The sequence below is a fragment of the Wasmannia auropunctata genome, unplaced genomic scaffold, assembly GCF_000956235.1.
Source record: "Wasmannia auropunctata unplaced genomic scaffold, wasmannia.A_1.0 LD336090.1, whole genome shotgun sequence".
NCBI classification, from domain to species: Eukaryota; Metazoa; Arthropoda; class Insecta; order Hymenoptera; family Formicidae; genus Wasmannia; species Wasmannia auropunctata.
The window spans coordinates 2,362,819-2,384,459 of NW_012026800.1; the positions used below are offsets into that span (position 1 = coordinate 2,362,819).

General features: G+C 45.6%; 1 protein-coding gene across 6 annotated transcripts in view; it reads right to left on the reverse strand.

The window, feature by feature from the left end:
- LOC105447892 (tyrosine-protein phosphatase 99A) overlaps positions 1–21,641 on the reverse strand; it is a 279,292-nt gene that overhangs the window by 26,579 nt on the left and 231,072 nt on the right. For all 6 annotated transcript variants that reach the window (XM_011686166.1, XM_011686168.1, XM_011686167.1 and 3 more), the window contains exon 5: positions 3,766–3,947. In XM_011686166.1, the coding sequence (XP_011684468.1) occupies positions 3,766–3,947 (182 nt within the window). The remainder of the gene's footprint in view (positions 1–3,765; positions 3,948–21,641) is intronic.

Genomic DNA, 21,641 nt, shown 5'->3' on the forward strand with positions numbered 1-21,641 from the left:
GAGAGAGAGAGAGAGAGAGAGAGAGAGTGATGAGCGCGCGAAAGTGTTGCCGCAGGCTGCAGGATGGAGAAACGATAGAATGTGTATCACAAAGAATTTTGAGCGCGAAAAAAGTGTTTTATTTTGCTCCTTTCCCTCCGTCTTATTTGTCTCTCTTGCGCGAAGAAACGTCGTAAGTGTCGTACGAAATGTCTCGTGTGGCGCGGAGCGCGTGCTGTGCTCGCAGAAATATAGGTACGTTCGCGGAAATACTTATTCTGTTACTTCTATATGGCTGCGGCCGCGCCGTACACCGTCGATTTCGAGTGCATACGATACTCCGCGTTGCGCCGACAACGCGAATATATCGCGACCGCATTTCATTCTCGCCGCCGCGAAGCGAACCGGCGTGCGGCGGCGGTGCGCTTCGCCCGCGATGAACGTATCGTTTTTCGATCACGCTGCATCTCACGAGAAAGTTTTTTTTCCGGTTTTTTTTTATTTTAATACATAAAAATTCCCGCGCACTGTATCGCGTTACTTAACATCGCGCAAAAACAAACTGCGCGAGTTCAACAATATTATATTTCCCGGATATGATATTCGTCAACCGGCGATACGGAAGGACCGGCTCGATCGAAGCGCGATCGAATCTAAACCGTCGTGGGAAAATGGCCGTATGTCGCAGTCACGTAGCAAAGCAAAAAGAGAGCGAGGGAGAGAGAGAGAGAATTACCTCGATTTTATCGCGAGCGTTATCTCAAAACGTTAATTCGAGCACAGCTGATCGGATCGCGTGCAATATTGCAGCGGGGAAATTACAAAAATACCGACGTCGATGATACGCGAATGTAATCGCGCGTACAGGATTCCTGGGCGATTCGCCGACACACGCCGATATAATATCGCTCCAGTGCCGAATTTTTCTCCCGACGCGACGCGTCGCGCATCGGGCCCGGTGATGACTCTGGGCGGTGGTGTTTAAATTAATTATTGACATGGATGTGTGCGTATACACGCACATGGGCGCACTTCCGCATTGGCGAAATCCGGCTCGGCAATACGGATGCGTCTCGATAGCCGAATAATTATTCCCATCTCACGCGACGGAACGATGAGCCCCCATCGCGCCGGTCGTATAGGCTACGTGCAGGCTGCGTATCTAATAAGCATCGATTTTCCACGCAACGTCCGCCCGCGAAATAAACCTGGCGGTAACTATAGTATTGCGTTCTAATTTTTTAATGAAACATCTCGAAAACGAGGTCGGCGCGGATCGGCGGACACGAGTATTAAATAAATATCGTTGATCCACCGAAACGAATGCATAGCTAGAGTGAAAGCAATAGTTCACGGACGAAAATATCCTTGTTACGATTAAATTTAACGACATATAAATGTCAATTTAGGTAGTTGTGACGCGCGGGGAGAAATGTGACACTGAAACTTGTTGCAATAGCAAACCGGCGGACGATATCCAAAATATTCGGCAATCGATACATTCAATTTAAAACTTAATTAGCATGTTATTAATATCATATTACGTGGTTAATAATATAATGTAATATGTTACCGCCCTCTCCGCGATAATATAAATTAATGTGTAAATAATTAAGAAAGGCATGTGTGTGTGTGTGCAAGTATGACTGTATAAAGAATGTCAAATTTTCTCTTTCCAATCTCCAAATAATCTATTAATTATATTATTAAATGCAATTAATTATAATAATTTGTACAAATTTGTGCAAATATAAATAAATTACATAAATAGTTTTTAAACATGTAGTGCAATATTACTATAGTACAATATATGTTGCGTGATAATCAGAAATATTACCATCATTTCATCAAGCGACAGCTAAATATTAATCAAATTTTATGCAGGACATTTATTAAAAATTATATTCCCTTGGGTAACACGTGTAATTATTGTAAGATCTTTAAAAGCGTCAATTATTCCGATTGATCCTGGTAATATTTCCGTAAGTACTTTACGGATGATAAGCGCAAAGCGCACTGAAGAGCACATGAGAACGAGGAAAAAACCCAGCGAGCTGTAACAGACGTGAATTCAGTGCTCACGCATTTACTCGTTCATCCGTTAAAAATGGAACCGGGAATTCCATCTAGGATGGTTACATTCCACGAGCCACCTAATTCCCGTTGGACCGCGAGTTGGCCCTTCGCGTGTAAGCGCGCGTGCGAGAGTTACCCCGGTAATTGGGGCCTCTGCGATCAGCGACGCGCGGGAATCCAGGTCGAAAAGGGTTGAGAGAGCGTGGAACGGAGAGATGGTCCTCGCACTCGCAAACTTTGTCGTCCGTGGCGCGTATATATGGCTGCAGCACGTTGCTGGCCATCCTCCTGCGCGCGGCCGCGCACGACGGAATTTATAGGGTTGGCTTGCTCTTGGCCTCGTGCAAGTCTCAACCCGCTCAACCTATTTCATAACGTCGTAGCGGAAGAATGACGTTGAGAACGACGACGACGACGAAAGAAAGGATCAGGGGGATGCAGAGAAGGAGAGCGAAAAAAAAGAGAGAAAGCGAGAACGAGAGCGAAAGAAAAAAAGAGACAGGAATTAGGAAACAAAAGGAAAAGAATAGGCTTGACTCGAGCCTGCTTGCAGCGCTCCCGGCTGCCGGCTGCAATTAGCGCCTCTTTAGTTAGCCGTCCTCTGGACGGTTCTTCTCGCCTCTCCGGATGCCAAGAACTGGTCGTGCCGCGCTCTCAATCCTCCCTCCTGCTCCCCCTTCCCCACCCCGCTGTTCTCTTTCTCTCGGACTTTCCTCTTTTCGGCCAGAGTTTCGTCACTTTCTTCCGCTTTCGTCGTGAAAACGCTTTGTGCCCTCCCTCGGGCGCGCTAACGACCTGAGGGTGTCAACCATTTAATTTAGCATGACGCCACTCAGCGTCATCGTGGTCGACAAACTTCGTTTTGATAGCCTGCGGGAGATGTAATTTGGACGATTGAATCGGCTTGAAGCGCAGATGTACGCGACGAGAGGATATCCTAAAGCCGATATTGGCCCTCGCCGGAAAACTTTACTATTACGATGTTTCTAGGAGGGAGAGAGAGAGAGAGAGAGAGAGAGAGAGAGAGAGAGAAAGGAGATAAAGAGAAGCAAAGATAAAAATTGCTTCACATATGGCGACAGTTTTATTTAGAGGAAAATTCTATATAGCGCTAATTGATAGCTTTTTCTATAAATTTTTCCAATAAATTGATAATAGGTAATATGAAAATCTGAAGCGCATAACTTAATCAGAACGGTCTGTTTTCGATTTACCGTGAAATCAGTGTCATCACCACCGCTGTAATTCCCACAAGCGTACATTGTTTATAGCATACAGTAATACATCATTAATATGTCAATAAATTAATATTTTTATATTATACATATGTAATAAGTCACACAAGTATTTATAATAATTAATTGTATGTGTGGATATCCATAATATGTTATCGTTTTAACGAAACCTGCAGATATGTAAATACACATATTCTATCAGGATATCAAATTTTAATAAATTCTCTAACGTAATTATTTATGTTAAATTTTACAATGTGTTATACATTGTATTCATATAGAGGCACAATTCTCTGCGCCTCTTTAAAACCGTAATTTATATCCCCTGCTCTCGTTTGTTTTGAGAAAGGATAATGATTCACCGAATATCCCGTTACTGTCCCGATAAAAACGCTTCGATTGCTTTGAACGCAGAAGCGAAGTAAAGAGATCCGCGCGGAGAGAAGGAGAGAAAAATCAAAATCGCGAGACTTACTTTCGCGGAGGGTCACCATGTAGTAGGACGCCTGGCTGGGCTTGCTGCGTCCTAAAGCATTTATTGCCGCCACCCGAAAGCTGTACACCGTGAACGGCCTCAGGTTCTCGACCGTGTAGAACGTGTCGTTGTGCGGCGTTATGATCTCCTTGGTCGCGTTCCACGGGCCGTCCTCGTCGATGCTGAAAATAACAGAGGCCGCGTTATGACATTTTTGACAACTCAACCCGTTCGCTACGTGCAGTCACGCGCGACGCTATGTCGCTGCGCGAACGCTCGCGGCAAAAAAGAAAAAAGAGAAATGCGATGAACTTCAAAATCGCTGCGAAAAATTCTGTACGAGTTAGACGATCTAATATCCTAGTCGATACTCATCCCCATAGCTCTCTTTCTTTTTTTTTTTTTTTTTTTTTTCATATAATTTGCGGGAGAAAATATCTTCGTGCGCGATTTTGAAAGGCTCAATATGATAATATACGTCTATAACCTGCCTCGTAAAGTTACGCGAAACTCTCCTATAAACTGCATTAAGAAAATGTTTCGGGAGATGATGTTGGTTAGAGAATTCTACGATGTGAAGAAGAGAGAACTGCGGGAGGTATTCAAATTGCAAATGCGCAATTCTTGAGATAACGCCGCGCGTATCCTACGCCTTTACGCGAACGCAATCCCGTGGTGCAGCGCTATATTACGTAAGGGCAATAGAAAGAAAGTGATCCTAAAATTGACGATGAATGGATACTAATATGTCTGAATTTTTCGACGCGCGCCGACTGCTTTGTAATTTACGGCAATATGGTAACGCACTACTGGGTAACTTTGCGAACATATGAAACTGTCAAGAAAACGAGTTGAGAAATTCCAGGCAACGATAAATAATTTTCAAGATTACGTTCGAAATTCACACATGAAAGACGAGGGTCGACCAGGAATTTCTCCGCGTCATGTGAAAGCCCGAAAAGCTAAGCGATCAGGTAGCGAATTTCGTATCGCAGTTTTCGACGTTTTTCGTGCCTTGCAAATTAATTATTCACTGAGATGAATAAGTACGAGAGTGGCCACAGCGCTGATATGAGACGCGACTTTTCACAATTCAAGTATTCTCGACGATAGTTTCAAAAAAATTTGAACATCGACGACATTATTTTCTCAATTTATTTATTTTCTCGCCAAAATTTAAAAAAAAGACGCTCATGCGTGTATCTGCATAATAAGATCATAGAGATCTATTAAAGAAATAATATAGCCAATAATTTATATCATGTTATATAAAATGATGAACATTATAAATATAATGTATTATTTTTAATATACAGAAGAATATATCTTGAGGCTATTTGAGACATTTAAAAATTTTAAAACCGAAAAAGATGTCTGTCTCTAATGTCTTTAAAATATCTTACGTTTCAATTTATGACTTTAAATGTCTTTAAGACATTTAAGATATTTTTAAGATGTTTTATTTGATTGCGAGATCGATCTTTCACGTGCATATAATTTCAGTAATAGATATATAAAGAAAGAGGAACTCTAAAAATTGCTTGATATCCACATAAATCGATACATCGATAATTTAATACCTATATATGATTTTAATAATGGCAATTTGATATCTCGATTTCTATATCTCTTATTCGTTGAAAATTTTATACCATTCATTTATAATATAATGTTCATTTAACGATTTATCATAATTAGTTCATAATATGTAACATTCATTTTATGATTCATTATTATCAAATATTAATAATTTTCAAGATATTTGTGCACCCATAGATATACATATATACTATATATATTTACATCATTTATGACACGATGTAATATTTTATTCTTATTTCTAAAGAATCTCTCCGAAAAAAACCGTAATCTTAAACACATTTCATTATAGATATAAAAAACATGCATGTGTATCTGCCTGCATGATAAGATCATAGATATCTATTAAAGAAAAAATATTCAATATTATATCATATAATATAAAACGATGAACATCATAAAATATGATGTATTATTTCTAATATAACAGAAGAATATATCTAGAAAATATTACTTTGAAGCCAGTTGAGAGACATTTTAAAATTATAGATTTCACGAACGATTGTTATCTCATTAACGTAACGGGGACTGTGTGCCCCAATTAAGTACCGCACGCAAAGAAAGCTTACAAAGAAAAAGGAACTTTGATAGGCTTTATTATTTCATAAATTGAAACTTCCTCTTTAATGCAACAGCAAAAAAAAAGACACTGTAAATTCGGATCGTGACAGCCTCCGCGCAACGTCGAATTAAATAAAGTTCCAAAAACAATGCACTCTGTCTCTAACATCTGCATACGCACGGCCCGCGCGTGATTAAGGTGAGGGACGCGCGTAAGTCTACACTAGTTACGTGTCCTATGTCTATAGCCGGAGCGGTGGCGTAACAACATCGAGGCGCGCTTCGCAACGTCGCGAGCGATATCGATCGCAATCCATCCGCGAATCAATCAATCGGGAGAGTGCCGAGAGTAAATCCACGGGCGGGTATCGTTGCGGTGCGCCGAAAGTGGCGTCTCGATTCGCGCGATCAGCATCAACGACAATCCCGTCGGATCGCGCGGGGACGCCCGTCGGGAAGCGGAGCTTGCGTCGCGCTCAATGGATAAACCGGGGAGTGTCGAATAAATCTAACGCGGGCGATCGTTTTGGTGTGTCAATTAATCAGTGATTGTGATCGAATGGCGCTACCGTGATCTGCGTGATCGAGATCCCGCCGTGTCCCCCTGAATAATCTCGCCGATACGAACGCGTCGCGTCGCGGCTGCGTCGGAGAAAGCGTGGGATCACCGCCCGCCGATGCCGCCATATTCGAGAAGGGTGCCAGGGGATAAAGATACTTCATTTTGACGCTCGACGCTCATTTTTAGCATCGGAACAGATTATATGATTAAAATTGATGAATACATCAAGCATCACTTTAGATCACGCAAATCTATTTTGACGTTAAAAATGAACGTCGAGCGTGAAAAGATATACTTAACGAGAAAACGTCGATTTTCCGCGGCGCACGGTGAGTGTCTGTTTGGATAGCTTCTCGGAATTCGGAATTTTTTCGTTTCTTGTCGCAGCGACAGGTATCGACAACATTGATTAGAAACTCTGCGGTTGACGAAAAACGAATCGCGATCGGTATCGACGATAATCCGTCGAACCGACGCTCGTCCAGGAAGCAGTGCGACCTGTCGCTCGCGGAAAACCGGAAGCGTCGAATAAATCTATAACGGGCGTGTTAATTGATCAGTTATTGTAATCGGACGGTGTCTCTGTAATCGATATCCCGTCGAATCCGGGATAATTTTGTCGATACAACGCGGCTACGTTAAGTAAAGTCGTGGAATGCCGTCGGATCGTCACGTCGGAAAAGATTCGCGATCGCTGCTTCTTCACGTTTAATAAAGATTAGCTCCTTGGAATTTTTTCCACGTCGTGGAATCAGCTGCAGGGACAGAATATCTCAACTATAGGAACTCTCTGCGATTGACGAATAGAAAATTGACGAAACGCAATCAGGATCGATAACGATCCGTCGGATTGATGCCCATCGCTCGCGGATAACCGGGAGTGTCAAATAAATTAACGGGCGATTGTTTTAGCGTGTCAATTAATCAGCGATTGTAATCGAATGGTATTTCCGTGATCGATATCCCACCGGATCGTCGTCCTTCGAGATAATTTTGACGATACAACGCGTCGCGAAATTCCGTCGGATCGGATAAGTTGGGTAAGGAAAAGGCATGTCGGATAAGAAGGTGTTTCGCGATCCCTGCTTTTCCTCGGTGAGTGCCTGAATAGCTTCTCGGAATTTTCCGTTCCTCGTTGCGGAATCCGGCATCGTAACCTATGTCGATCGGGAATTCTCTGCGGTTGACGAATGGAAGCGAATAATATTTCCCCAAATCATTTAAGCCTTCCTCCCATCGTCAGATTACGCATTAAGGATCGAAGATTGCCAAGCGCGGGAGAGCAAGATTTCGACCGATCGAATAACTTCGATCCCCTCTTTGTCCCGAATTGAATTCGAGGAATTTCCAACCTCTCGCGATCCTTAATCCTCAAAGAAAAGGAATCCGCCGCGGCGAAGCTTGTAGCCGCGCTGATTTTTCCAAGCTATTCTCGCGGAAGCCGCGCGCGGAAATTATTATCGTCTCCCCGCTTTCACCCCTGTGCGGGCGCGCGCGCGTCGAGTGGCGATGTAATTCTCGCGGAGACTAATTAGCGGTTTCTCGAAGACGCGGGCGCGCGCGATCACGGGGAAGGCGAGGGACGGAGAGGGGGAAGATTTTATCGTCTTCGAATTGCATATCTGCATTTTGCAGTAATTAATATAGATTATTAATCGTTGCGCGATCTGTTACGGGAAAGTTTCCGCGCGCAGCTGCGGTTCGAATAATTGCCACAGTTTGCATTCGCGCGCGCGGGTCGGGATCCGCTTCCACCAGTTTCACCGTCCGCGGGTATTGTGCGTGGGTATCTGGCCTCTGCCACACGTATACACGCGCGCACAACACGCACCCGCTCCTCCTGTTCCTCTACCCTCCGCCGCCGCCGCCGCGAACGTAATGTATTTGTCACGTTGCAGCGAGTTGCGGTTATCTTTCGGTACGCGTTACGACGCTTAATTTTCGAAGTAGTTTACCAGTCCTCTTCCCTCCTCCTTCTCGTCCCCCTTATTTTTCATCGGTATTAGATACCGCGGCGGCGATGAAGAGCCATTTATTCACGGTTTATCCGCGCGAGATACGTTTCCCTCGTATAAAAATAACGCACCTCTCAATTTTATACAGCCACGGGGAGGAGAAAAGCGAAAGAGAGTCCCCGTGTTTCGATCTTCTTCGCGCGACCGCAGGGGAAAATGTAGGGTAACTCTTCGCTTGTGCGGCTCCTCCGCGCCCCACGTCCGCGACTCACCCGGGGGGAGGTTTTATCGGTCTATCGCGTGGAACGCGCTCGATAACGACGCGAGAGAGTCCTGTGTTTAAGGTTAAATACAAGGCGGGAGGAGGAGGCACTTGGTAACGCGAACCAGCGGCGATGAGCGCCGTGAATTACAACAGGGAAATGAAGAATGAAGAATAACGTTATACACACACACATACATACACACAGACAGACACATACAAACACACGTACATTCGCACACTCTTCCGCTGCCCTCATATCAACACGTACGCAACATCCGCGCACAATTCCCCTCTGCCCGGTGTGCTGCTGCGCCGCTATATGCTCAACATCCCGCCTCTGTAGGACACAATCAATTTACCGCCGACAAACCCCCATCGCCAATTTGCCACTGTGTGAGATAAGGGAATGATCCAGCAATTAAATGCAAAAATGACCTGTCGCCCCCGCGGTTTTTATTTGCGCTGTTTTCACGCTCGGAAAGCTCGACGCGCCGCGCCGTGCGGGGGAAAAAAAGCAATCGGCGACTTGTATCCAATTAGCGGAATTCGCGTCATTGCGTTTCGCGGCAAATTCGTTTGAAATTTTCGACACGCGAGAGATGCGCATTTTTATGCGAAAATTTACACGGTCCTACAGGTGCGTGTAACAGGCGGCTCGCCGTGAGACGACCGGAGAGATTGTATCGATTCCCGAAATGCGAGAGAAAAGAACGACTGTCGCACTTGTACGTTTTTTCGTCTTTTGCCGGGGAAATTAGATTAAAAGCTTCGAAAAAGCTTTCGCGCGCAAGCGACGCTTTATTCGCTCTCTTTTCAGGCAGGCCGGCGGTCCGCACTTAAGCAAACGTCGCCGCGGAGGCAGGCGACTTAATTCGGTCGCGGCGGACCGAATGCACGCGGCATATTAAGTTTCCCTATCCGCCGGGGAGGGGCAACAACTTTCTTATTAGGACTCGTCCCTGGGAGGTAATTGATTGTTTCAGTTCTTCCCGCCTTGATTTTTCTCCGTCGCTGTTGCTCGCGCTGCTGCAGGAGAAAAGAAATCCGACCGCCGCGCGCGCGCGCAAGAAAGAGAGAGAGAGAGAGAGAGAGAGAGAGAGAGAGAGAGAGAGAGAGAGAAAGCGAGAGCAGAGTCACTTCCCTCGCGGGAAAGAGAGAAGCGTATTTTCAAGAAGCTCGGGACAATTAATTATTCGCTCGTTCACGAATGAAAAACAATTCCCGCGATTTCTTTTGACTTCCCTCCCCTCTCCCCCTCCTCGCGATCCGCATTTCCGATACGCAAATGAAGATGCTCCGTAGGGCGGCGGCGGCGGTCCCTCTGACGTCGTCCAACTTTTCAATCCCGAAACTTTGCCCACGCGAAAGACAACGCATAAATTATTAACGGAAAAAATATATGCGAATCCGCGGAAATGTAAATTCGTATGAATTATCGAAAAAATTCCCCTTTGAACCTCCTGCATTAAAACCTCCTTTCGAAATCGATTTTTCCCTCGGCGAGGATGTCGCGAAAAGTAATCCCGCTATTTTGCAGTCTTATTAATATGTAATAAATGTATGTACGACATATATTTTGAGACTCAGGCTACCGTCTTACTTCTGTGAATTATTCAAGTAATTGATTATACACGAAAAAAATGATAAATGTTTAATTCGCACTCAATTTCCATCGAAGGAGCACCGCGAGAGTATCTAAAAAATAATACATTGCGAAGTAGGATACGATCCGCCGCGTAGATAACTTGCCGATGTTGACTTTCCGCGTGAACTTTACACTTCGGCCGGCATATTAATGCGAAAAGAGATGCATACAATAACGCGGGACAGGATAGAGTCCATTGTCGGGCGGTATAAAAGGGCGGCTCGTGAGGATTGCGATGGAACAATGAAAAACTTTAGTTTTCGGGAGGAGAGAGTCGGGGTGGGGAGGGAAACCTAAATCCATCTCCGACACGAGAAGAAAGAGCCTATCAAAAACTTTCGGACCGGGTCTTTCATAATTCCGGTTCTATTGTGCGTGTGCCAGTACGATCCCGATAAATCCCCAATGTTCGTAGCCGCGCGCCGGGATTCTAGCCGAACGACCGCGCGCGCATTTCTGCACAGATATCCACCGTGTTGATATGCGTCGCATAATATCTCCAGCTGTCGAACGCGAACCTCCGAATCCCGGCCTGCATCCAACAGCAACAACGACGACGACGACGACGACGACGACGACGACGACGACGACGACGACAACGATGACGACGCGAACGGCGATGGCGGCCGCCGCGGTAGCGAATATCAAATTTTTGGCAATTCTTTCGAACGGATTATTCGACGATATTCGGCTCACGCTCCGCAAATATTTAAGCCCCCGTGCAAAAAAATACGCCCGAGACTTTTCTCTCCCCCGCGTGAGTGGGGGGAATTTCCGCGCGGGTAAAGCGCGGGAGGAATGGAGGGAAAGAAAGAGACAAAAGAGAGCCGCGCCACTCGTTTTTCGAGAAATTACTGTTTATTATCTTTTTAAGATTTATCGCATCGCCAGTCGCAAGATGAGTTGGGAACTTTGATAACAAAAGTTGATAATAAAGTTTCGCCAAAGTTGGATGTATAAAAAAAAATAAGAAAGAAGGAGAAAAGAAACTTGCACGGAGAGAGAGAGAGAGAGAGAGAGAGAGAGAGAGAGAGAGAGAGGCAACACCAGAGAAATGGAAGGCGTCTTAGGGCGCGCCGCGCGCACTCCATAATAATTGATTTCTCGCATTTGACAGCGGCGGTCGAGCGCGCGCAGCGTATTATATACGGCGGCTAAAAGAATTGATGTATCGTCCCGATAAATCAATTCCCGACCTATTCTCCCGTCTATTCCGTCCCGTCCCGTCTCATCCCGCCCGTCCGTCTGTCCAGATTGTCGGAGATGCTCCTTCGTGATCCACCTGTCGTCGGAGGATATGGGAAACGTTGCGCACACATCAGACGGGGGAATACCGTTTCTCCCGGTCGTCGTATCGCATAGTGTCGTGTGTCACGTACTTTATAGGTCCGATTGCGATCGGTTGCACGCGCGGCGGTACGTTTCTCCCCGGTCCCTCCTCTTCCCCCACCCCCTTCCCCCGTATCTCTTTCCCTCGCCACACGTCTCCCCGGTCGTCGTAATAAAGTATATTTCATCGACCGACAAATGTAAGATGGATGGCCCACCTCAATTACAACCATCATGGCGATTGCGTTTACGGTAAATCTGCACGGGGACGACACGCGCCGCGCCTCGCGGCTGTCACCGCGTACCGACATCCGTGCGACACATCAATTTTCTTCTTCCCCGTGCGAAAATACCGAAATTCGGAAGTCGGAAACCGATCGGGGGGAGGGGGGGGAGCCGATTGATGCGAAATACATGATTCCTTCGCACACAAAGCGGGGAGAGGGGGGATGCGCGTGTGCGTTATATCCTACAGGCGATGCGCGGTTCTGGTAAATTTGACAGCCAAATTACATTACACGCCACGCTGCGCGCGAATACTATCCGATACGTTGGCAATTAATATTGGCGTAGCTTCCCGACGATGTCTTGATACGCGCGCACCGATATCTCGCCAGTCAAATCGCTTTTCATACAGCTTTCCATACGAACTTCGAGACCTCTTAAATCGTATAACTTTTAACCTGACACATTTCATTCGCGAGTCAGAGCCATTTGTGACAAAAACTCGACACGATTTTACTTTCCTGCGTGATAAACGCTTGACACGGTATCCCCCTTCGAAAACAAGGAAGGAAACGACGCAATTAATCCGTTATAAATACTCGGTCATTTTTCGATTGTATACTCGCAATCAGTTTGACAGGAAGAACGGAGCTCAGCGAAAAAAGGGGGCGATTGAAGCGGAGGAATCCTGCAGGAAATAACGATTCGCTAATGACGTATTATCCTCGCATTACGTCACCATTACGTTTTTACCGCCGCGCCGGAATTGATTCACGTCACGGAAGTCGGCCGTCGAAAAGCGTCGACGCAATCGGCTTCGGCAATCGCGCGGCTCGAATAATAAAAAAAAAAAGTAGAACGTTAACAAATCAGATTTAGTATTTTTTTTTTCATGAATTTTCGATTTTTGAATTTTTCGGCCGGACTCCATTCATCGCGCGCCGGCATGAGCGACGTGTAATTTATCGCCCGTATATACGCAAAATGCGATCGGGAGGAAGGGGGAGGAGGGGGGAGAGGGAGGGTGGATGGTGTCGGCCCAGTTTTCTTCTGCCGCCTGTGTGCACATACATATTTCCGCCGGGTTCGCGCGCATATGCATTCGGTGTATCGCGCGTGCACGTCACATTACGCGTATGCGTGCGCACGCTCTCGCTCTCGCGGAGATGCACGCAGAATAAATTGCATGAAACGTCGAGTGAAACGTTGCGTATTCTTGCGATGAATAATTTCGGATTAATTCACCGTAAACGGCCCCGTCGCCGTCGTCGTCGCCGCCGCCGCCGCCGCTGTGATCGTAACGAAACGGAACACCGCGCCGATCGCAAATTGTATATACGCTACCTTTATACATCGACGAGACATGACGTTATCTACGAAATTGCGTAATTATTTAATGCCACTCTGGTATTTATGTATATAAAACACGTGTAGAAAACATATATTTAAGTTTGTCTACGTATATCTAAAACAAACAGAACGTGCGTCTCGCACGAAATTACGCGACGACTCGGACTTGTTGCGCGTAAAAAAGTCGGTGTGTGTGTGTGTGTGTGTGCGTATATACCGTAGACGCTATATTTATTTTACGGGCGTTTTTTGCGTCGTTCGTTTTATACGAGCTTCGTTTACGCGCGCTGTTAAACGTTCGTCGCGACCGTGTGAATAGCTTACTACTCGAGAATACGTTGGTAGATTCCATATCACGGAAGACGAACTCACGACGACGACGACGACGACTGCGGTCGTCCGGTCCGGGCGCGACACAATAGTTTTATCGTTACCGTTTAATCGCGCAAGCAAAACTGTCTCTCTCTCGGCGAGAGTACGGTTGGCGCTTCCGCTGGTTCCGATTATTGCGGTAATCGCAACACGATTAAGCGGAGATTTGTGAACCTCACGATGCGCAGCAGCAGCAGCAGCACGGGGTAGAAACACCGCGAGAGCAGAGATAGGCCGCGATTCTGCTTACGGTTGATGTCGCGATTGTTTATGCTCACACGGAATAGTAAATTTGCGCGAATTATCGGTGTATACGCGCGTATCAAATCGCGCTGCTCGGACGACACCGGCGAAATGTCAATGATAATCCGATGGAGTGTCTCCGTGCTGAATGATGCATTTCCCGGAACACTGTAGATCTGCATACCTCTCGAGATTATTCCCCGCAAAAGGCTGTCTTCGATGCCTGATTGGAACTCGTATACCTAAAGCTTTGTGTCACGATGCTAGAAATCGCGCTCTGAGTTCTCGAACGCAGAAAGAATTAACAAATTACATTTGGACAATTCAACCAATTGATCAATGCGATTGGTCAATTCTTCGTTTGTCCGAGATCTCGGAGCGATTTCTAGCATCGCGGATACAAAGGCTTTACATTCGTATTTTACATACTTCTGTGAATCTAGGCCATCACTAATACAAAGTTTGATTATAATTAAGTGTTCATTGCTAATTTATTGCTCTAGTCGCAAATTTATCGTCTCCTATCCATTTGCAGGAAATTAATATCAAAAGGGGTGCTGACTTTACGCTCCTTGATTACAGGTCGTAAAAAATTTTGATATACTTATTTTTTTCTTTATCATACTCTGTTTTTCGGAAGTGGGAATTTTGCTAGCGTATAACGTGAAGTCAGCATCCCTATTTTTGATATTAATTTCCTGTAAACAGGTAGAAGTAATAAATTAGCAATGAGTGAGCGCTTAATTGTGGCATATAGTTGAACATTTTTTTTAGTAGTTGAAGTGCTAGGTTTACAAAGTTGTGCACTTTACGCGTGTTAGCTGTGTGTTTTAACGAGAATGCGATTTTGTTTGATGTATTTTGAAGGAAATGACTAGATCAAGAGGAGAAAGAAAATACGTCGCGAATCGACAGACTTACCAAGCATCACGCGTTTACCGATATTTATACCGTCACCGCGCGGCCAGTATTTATTTATTTAGGTCACGATTATTCATTCGGTTGTACGCGCCGAAAGAGAGCTTCCAAGAGAAAATATGGATTTATGTTCCGCGGGCTTTATATTATACGTTGTAACGTTACTCATAGACGGACGTGCGTCGACGACGACGACGACGACGACGACGACGACGACGACGGGGCTTTCCGGCGGCGTAACGTCGGCTTTGAACGTCCACGGGATGTTGTGTCGAAAATGACAGCGGCGGCGATCAAGCCGAGATTAAAAATAATGTAAGCCATCGGCTTTGCGCGCTCGAGCGTGTGCGTGATGCATAAATCAACGCGCGCCGTGGCCGGATATACGTGTCTGTATACATATATATTTTCGAATTTGCTTTCGATGCACTTATCGATCCCGGCCGGCCGTTTGACGACGAGATTATTGTACGCCGCCACGGTCCGTCCGCGCGCGAACGCGGTCGACGAGCGGCCCGGATAAAATCGCGTTCAGCGGGCATGATTGACGTATTTTATGGATAATAAATTTCGCCATTTGCGACGTATTAACTAGACGCGAACTCTTGTAAGCCTGCCTGCTGGAATTTATTTGCCATTCGCCGATAAATCATTGTCGGGCCGTATATAGGGTATACGGTGCGACATTTCGAAACGCGCGATGAGGGCCTCTGCGCGCGCGTGCACGCGCGTGCGAATAAGGAAGCTACACGCAGTGAAATATTTCACGGCGGTCGTTTCGCTCGGGGAAAACGGGACGAATCAAGCCATTGTGTAACGATGCAATAAAACATCGAATTGAAAAACTTCAGGCATGCCGAAAGGGAGAGGAGAGAGAGAGAGAGAGAGAGAAAAAGAAGAAAAAATACAGATAAAATTAACAAAAAACAAATTTGCGAATTCGTCTCGCTACAAACGTCAACCAGCGATTGGCCGTTCGGGTGGGATGAAGTTTTGTGACTCTGGCTCTGGTCTGTCGCAAAATTGCAACGGCTGTATAGAGTAAATTCTCCGCGTACCGAATGCTTTTACGAATGGCTGATACAAAGTTTTACGAGCCGGTTCGTCTTCCCCCGATAGGTGGTGGTGGTGGTTGCAACGCGCCACGCGCGCGGGGCCCGCCCGTTTACTTCGCGTGCGCGTTACAAGCAAAAGTACACCCCATAATGCACAGAACGACGGCGAACAACGGGAAGGAGGTAGGGTAAGGGAGCGAAGCGGAAGCGCGGAAAATCTCGAGTTTTCCCAACAGTGCGCTATTGATCTCCCGTTCTCCCGGTTCTCCGATGCGCTCTAACGTTTGTGTCCCCTTCTCTCTCTCTCTCTCTCTCTCTCTCTCTCTCTCCCCCTCTTTCTTGTAATAGATTATTTTCAGTCTCGCGTGTAACCATTTGCTTTCACGACTACGTAAACAAACATTTTCCTTCGCGCCGCGAATGAGCGGCGCTCTCTCGATCGGGTACTTTTGGGAAACGCGTGAATTCGAGAGTCCGCGGGGATGATTGAAACCGGCGTCGATATTGCGCGGGACGTTTGCTTTTCGGTGGCTTTTGTTTCAGTGGTTTGCACGCGCCGCGCGCGCGATTGACAATGGGGCGTGACGGATATCGTAACGCAATAGGCCATTGCGTTTTTTTGGGACCACGCGTTTTGTCACCTTATAGACGTAGTTTCACCGTTGATCAAGCAGCGATCTCTTTCGGACGCGACGCCGGCCTCCTCGGAATTCGCGTGCTTTTTCTTAAACAGTCGTTTGTAAACGATCACTTATATTTTTTATCCTTTTGGTGCAAGGATACGCTCATGTTTCCATCACAACGCGGTTCCGCAACTTGTTTTCTTTCCACTTGTAGTTGAATCCTCTCCTGGAGCTAATACGCTCGCAGACTGAAATAATAGCAATTTCCGGATATTTAATTTTTAAGCGTCCCGAGAAGAGGAAGTTGTTGCACGTGTTAGTGACACCGATTATCTCTTTACCAGTCTTACACACAAAGCGGTCTTAATATCTTTTTAAACTCACGGATCTAATAGCGAAAGATTGGCACTAGTTTCTCTCCTCGTTCTTCTTCTTCTTCTTCTTTCTTTATAAAAAAAAGAGTGCAAACGAAAAATGAAATTAACCCGGCGTGAGTACTTAAGGCTCCAAGATTAACAATCTGAAAAGTTCTTTAGAAAAAATGCATTACCCTGCTATTGCAGCGAAGCTTTTAATTGTAAGTGTTCATCTTCTAAACTGCCTCTCTCCCTCCCTCTCTCACCTCCTCCGTAGACATGGAAATTGTAATTTTAGCCCCGTACCCGTGATTCTGCATTAAGTAGTCATTCGCGAAGGCGGAAAAGAGCTCAAGTCGGAGTGCGCAGAGTCCGAGGAATAGAATAAGAGTGGATCTCTCTCTCTCTCTCGGCTATCTCTTTCGCGAGCGCGGCGTATTATCGTAACTCGCTCCTTCCTCCTTCGGACGGCACCGCCTGTCGTACGACGCAGAGCCGTCGATGCGTATCGCCCAAGTTCAGCGATAGCGATTACGCACGGCTCGTTACATCGCCCGCTGCAGTGTATACGTTAGATCGTACGGCGCGTTATCCGCCCCGCGTGTGTGCGCGCGCGCGCGCGCATCGTGTGCATCGCTTCTTGCTCGTCGGAAACGGGCATACAATGCCGAGGCGTCGTATCAAATCTGGCCTGGACAGACCGGCAGCAACAACGCTCGTATAGCCGGACCAAATATACAGAGCAGCGGTGCGATCTCTCGACTCGGTGTGCCGTGCGCGGTAGCGGTGGTGCCGCGCTATCAGGAACCTCCGTTTCGCAACTACTCTAATAACGTATGGCCAAGAGGGAAACCGACCAGCAGCAGAGCAGAGCAACCCGCGCGCTCGCTCTCTCGCCCGCCGTCGGCACCGCCGCCGCCGGTCCGCATCGGTTCGCTCGTCTCGTGTGCGAGAGATTGTGCGTATATATGTACCAGCGTACATATTAACGATGTCCACGGCACACAGCGTGCGCGCGCCCATCGCCCGTATTACGACATAATTTATACGCCGGCCGCTGTAACGCGTTATCCCGGGGATTTGACGAACCATCGCGCTGCCGCGCTCCTGCCGCACTCTTTCCGCGATAACGGCAACGAAACGACCGCCACGGTTGTTGCGCGGGGGTGGAGGAGAGGAGGGGAACGGCCAGGCGGAACGTCACGAGATGCGCGGGATCCGTGCCGATTGAAATAGAACGTAAAAGTTATAGATTGAGCTAGAAATGGAACGCGCGAAATTCTACTCTTTTCATCTCGGCGAAAATCAACAGTCCATTTATAGGATTTTTAGTTAATTAAGCTAAAATTCTGCCTCCCCCCTTCACCCCTTTTTGCCAAAAATTCTGCAGTTCTTAATGCGTTCTCCTAATATATTTATGACGATTAAATTGTATAATAGATCATTTCTGAAAGTGGAAGATTTATTGTTGGAAAGTAGCTTTTTCCACAATCAAGAATTGAGAATATCATCAATTTTCGATCAATTTTAACAAAAAATATCAAATTTCCGCAAATATATCCTAATTTATGAGAAATTGAAAAATATTTCATATTTAATAAGTTATTAAATTTACGCCAAATTTATTGCCTCTAAGCCCGAAGTTTATTTAGAGCAGAATTTTGACGAGAGAGATAAATGTTTATTTCCAGTTTTATAGTTAAACATAATTTTGGCGGTTAACTCCACTTCATGCGAAAATCTGTTTAGGTACTCGGTGCAATCTGGCGATTCGCGTCGGGGAGAGGGAACAAAGCCGTTCGGTATCGCCACGCATCGTCGACTCCGTATTCCTCGCCCCTGTCTGACCATACGCGGACCTTTTCCCCTCGCAGAGGGAGATATCGCTCATGCGCTCACACGGAGAGAGTATCCTTTTCACTTTTCACGTGCCATTCCGCTGGAAAGCGTCTGATTTGATGCGCCGAGCACCTTCCGGTGGATCCATTGAGAGAACTCTCGAGGATATATTAAGAGTCTCCACGGCGGACGTTAAGCCTCCTTTTTAGGAAACTGAAATGATCCGCGGTACGATCAAACCATCGGACGATGCTCCACGCTCTCTCCACCATGAGAGATATTCGAGAAGGAAATTGCGCGCCGAATCCGAGATCCCGCGAGCAATCGATCCGTGTTCCCCGATCGCGTCGAATTTCGCGGTGCGCCACCGAGCGGCACCACAACAATTTATTTATCAAAATAACAAAGCTACGCACAAAATCAAACGTTGATCCCGAAAACGAAGTAAAGAAAAAAGAATCCACGGCGGAATTGATCCTCGTCGCGTTACATTTCGATTCCGATTGAAAGATATAATGCCTGATATAAGAGCGAGGCCCTGTCCGCGCTAAGCACTGGGGAAAATTTTCGAGGAGCCGAACAATTCGTTATACCACCGCCATTTGTCTTCCTCTCCATTCGCGTGACTCGCGTTGACTCGACGACTCTCCGCGTCTAGTTATTATTCAAGTCTCGTGGTTTATTACGCGTGACACCGTAATGGTATACGCTCGGCGACGGCGGTGGCGGCGGCGGAATAAATTGAAATAAGCTGGACGCGCGTGCATAAAACTTCCACCGCGCTACCGGAGGGTAGGAGGGAAATCTTTGAGGATCGCCTACTCCCCATCTTCATTCGGGAGTAAAAATAGAGAGTTTGGCGGCCCGCAGTTGCGCGAGATGAAAGTCATTCGGCGTTAAAAGCAGAGACCGATTCTCAATTTCCACAACGGCAGATGTGATATTCTAGTAAACGAGAGCTGGGATCACAGAGATCCACCACAAAAGAGAGAGATTCCCCCCCTTCCCCCTCCCCCTGCCGGCATGTAGTAGCCGACCGAAGGTGAGCAGAGAAAGGAAGAGCAAAGCGCGCGAGGAACGGGGAGGGGGGAGGGGCGGTAAAAAGGGGAGAGAGAAAGAGGCTGAGAACGGATGGGTGGAAAACGAATAAAAGTTTTTCGATCCCGAAAACTTTTTATGGCCGCCACTTTTACTGTATTTTTTGTCGCGGCAGTAAACGAAGCTCGATTCTTAATAACGCCCGGGATGTTCTATGATATTGTTATAGAGCCGAAAATATCATAGCGCCGAAAGGTTTCGAACGGATGAAAAACTCCGCTCGGACGCGTACCAGGCTCTCTTTTCGCGACCGTTATTGCCTCCCGCCCGCTATCGTATCGCACAATCGTAAATGCGCCTAACACCCCTACCGCGCATTGTCGGCCGTTTTCATTGTTTTCCATTAAATTATAACTGCTGGATTATGCTCTCCCCTACCTTCGGGCGCGAATGGAAATTATATCTACGCGTTCGTACAGGACGGAATAAATTAGTCCGTAAATAGCGTGATAATGTGCTAATTAAATCCACTCGCTTTTTTTTTTCAACTGAACGTTGTGCTTAACGTGACGTTCGAGGAAATTTTCAAACGGGAAATTTCAATTGAGAAAGAAATTAACACGTTACGTATAAAAAGGATAATTATTGAATTATTCAATATTTCAAATTGTTAATGTATGCGACGATCCGTGTGCTCTCTCCCGGTGGCTCTTTTACAAGTTCTGACTTCAATCGACGCGAATATTGGAGCAATATTCCCACAGGCTTTTTTCGAAGCACGAACACGCGAGGTGTTCGTTGAACACGTTTTCACCGTTTGCGCGCCGGGGAACATATACGCGTGGAACAATGAGCGAAATGCGTGTCACGCACGCAACGTCATTTTGACACCTATCGATCGAATGAAAATCATTATCGACGTTTATCGACGCGGCGCGGATATGCAAATTTAGTTAGCGGAAAGTAAACGTCACGGCTAACCACAATCATCCTCATATTAAAGGTTTTTTCCTACGCAGTTGTTGCATGGAATATTATATTTTGTTTATCGCATATAATCCTATTTGTTTGAAAGTTTGAGACTTGTATTTTTGCATCTGACATAAGTTAATTTGTTTTTTCATAAGCGTCGGGTGCAGCTTTTTTTCGAGTAATGGATGTAAAAATTCTTCGCAAACGAGGATTTACACAATAGACTAAAAAAAAAAGTATTTTATTTACGCCCGAAGAGAACGATTTTGCTGGAAGCTCTAAAAATTTTGCTGGATACAGATGTGAAAATAATTTTTTTCGAAACTCAAAAATGATGAGCATTGCTGTAAAATGTTTTGATATTCTGGTAACCAGTTTGGATTTCGCCAACAAAATTATTTTGATGGTCCATCAAAATTATTTTCAGATCTGTATCCATCAAAATTTTTAAACCTTCCAGCAAAATCGTTTTTTTCATGTTTTTCACATATATATTATAAATATATGCTCTCTATATGCTCTCTATATAGCAGTGATTCCCAAAGTGAGTTGCAATTGTCGATATTTGGTAGATCGCGGAAAATTTTAGACTATTAAATTTATATTTCATTACTATGCGTAATTTTCAAATACTTACGCGCATGGTGGGTGGTATTGAAACGCGTTCGAATTTAATAGGTTAATAAAAATATATTTAATAAATAATGTATAATTAATTTCTATCCCCCCCCTCGTTTTTCCATTATTCACTAAAGTTAGGAGGGTTTTCTAGACGATGTTTTTTCTTCTAAAAAATGGATCGCGATTCACAAAAATTTAAGAAAACCCTGATAATAGAGTCTGTACATAGAGAGAGATAACAAAGAGGAAAATGAGAAATAGGTACACTGAGAGAAAAGATATACTAATGGTAACAAAAACAGAGAATTATTCACAAAAGTCAAGTTTTATTCTAAAATTTTGTTAAAA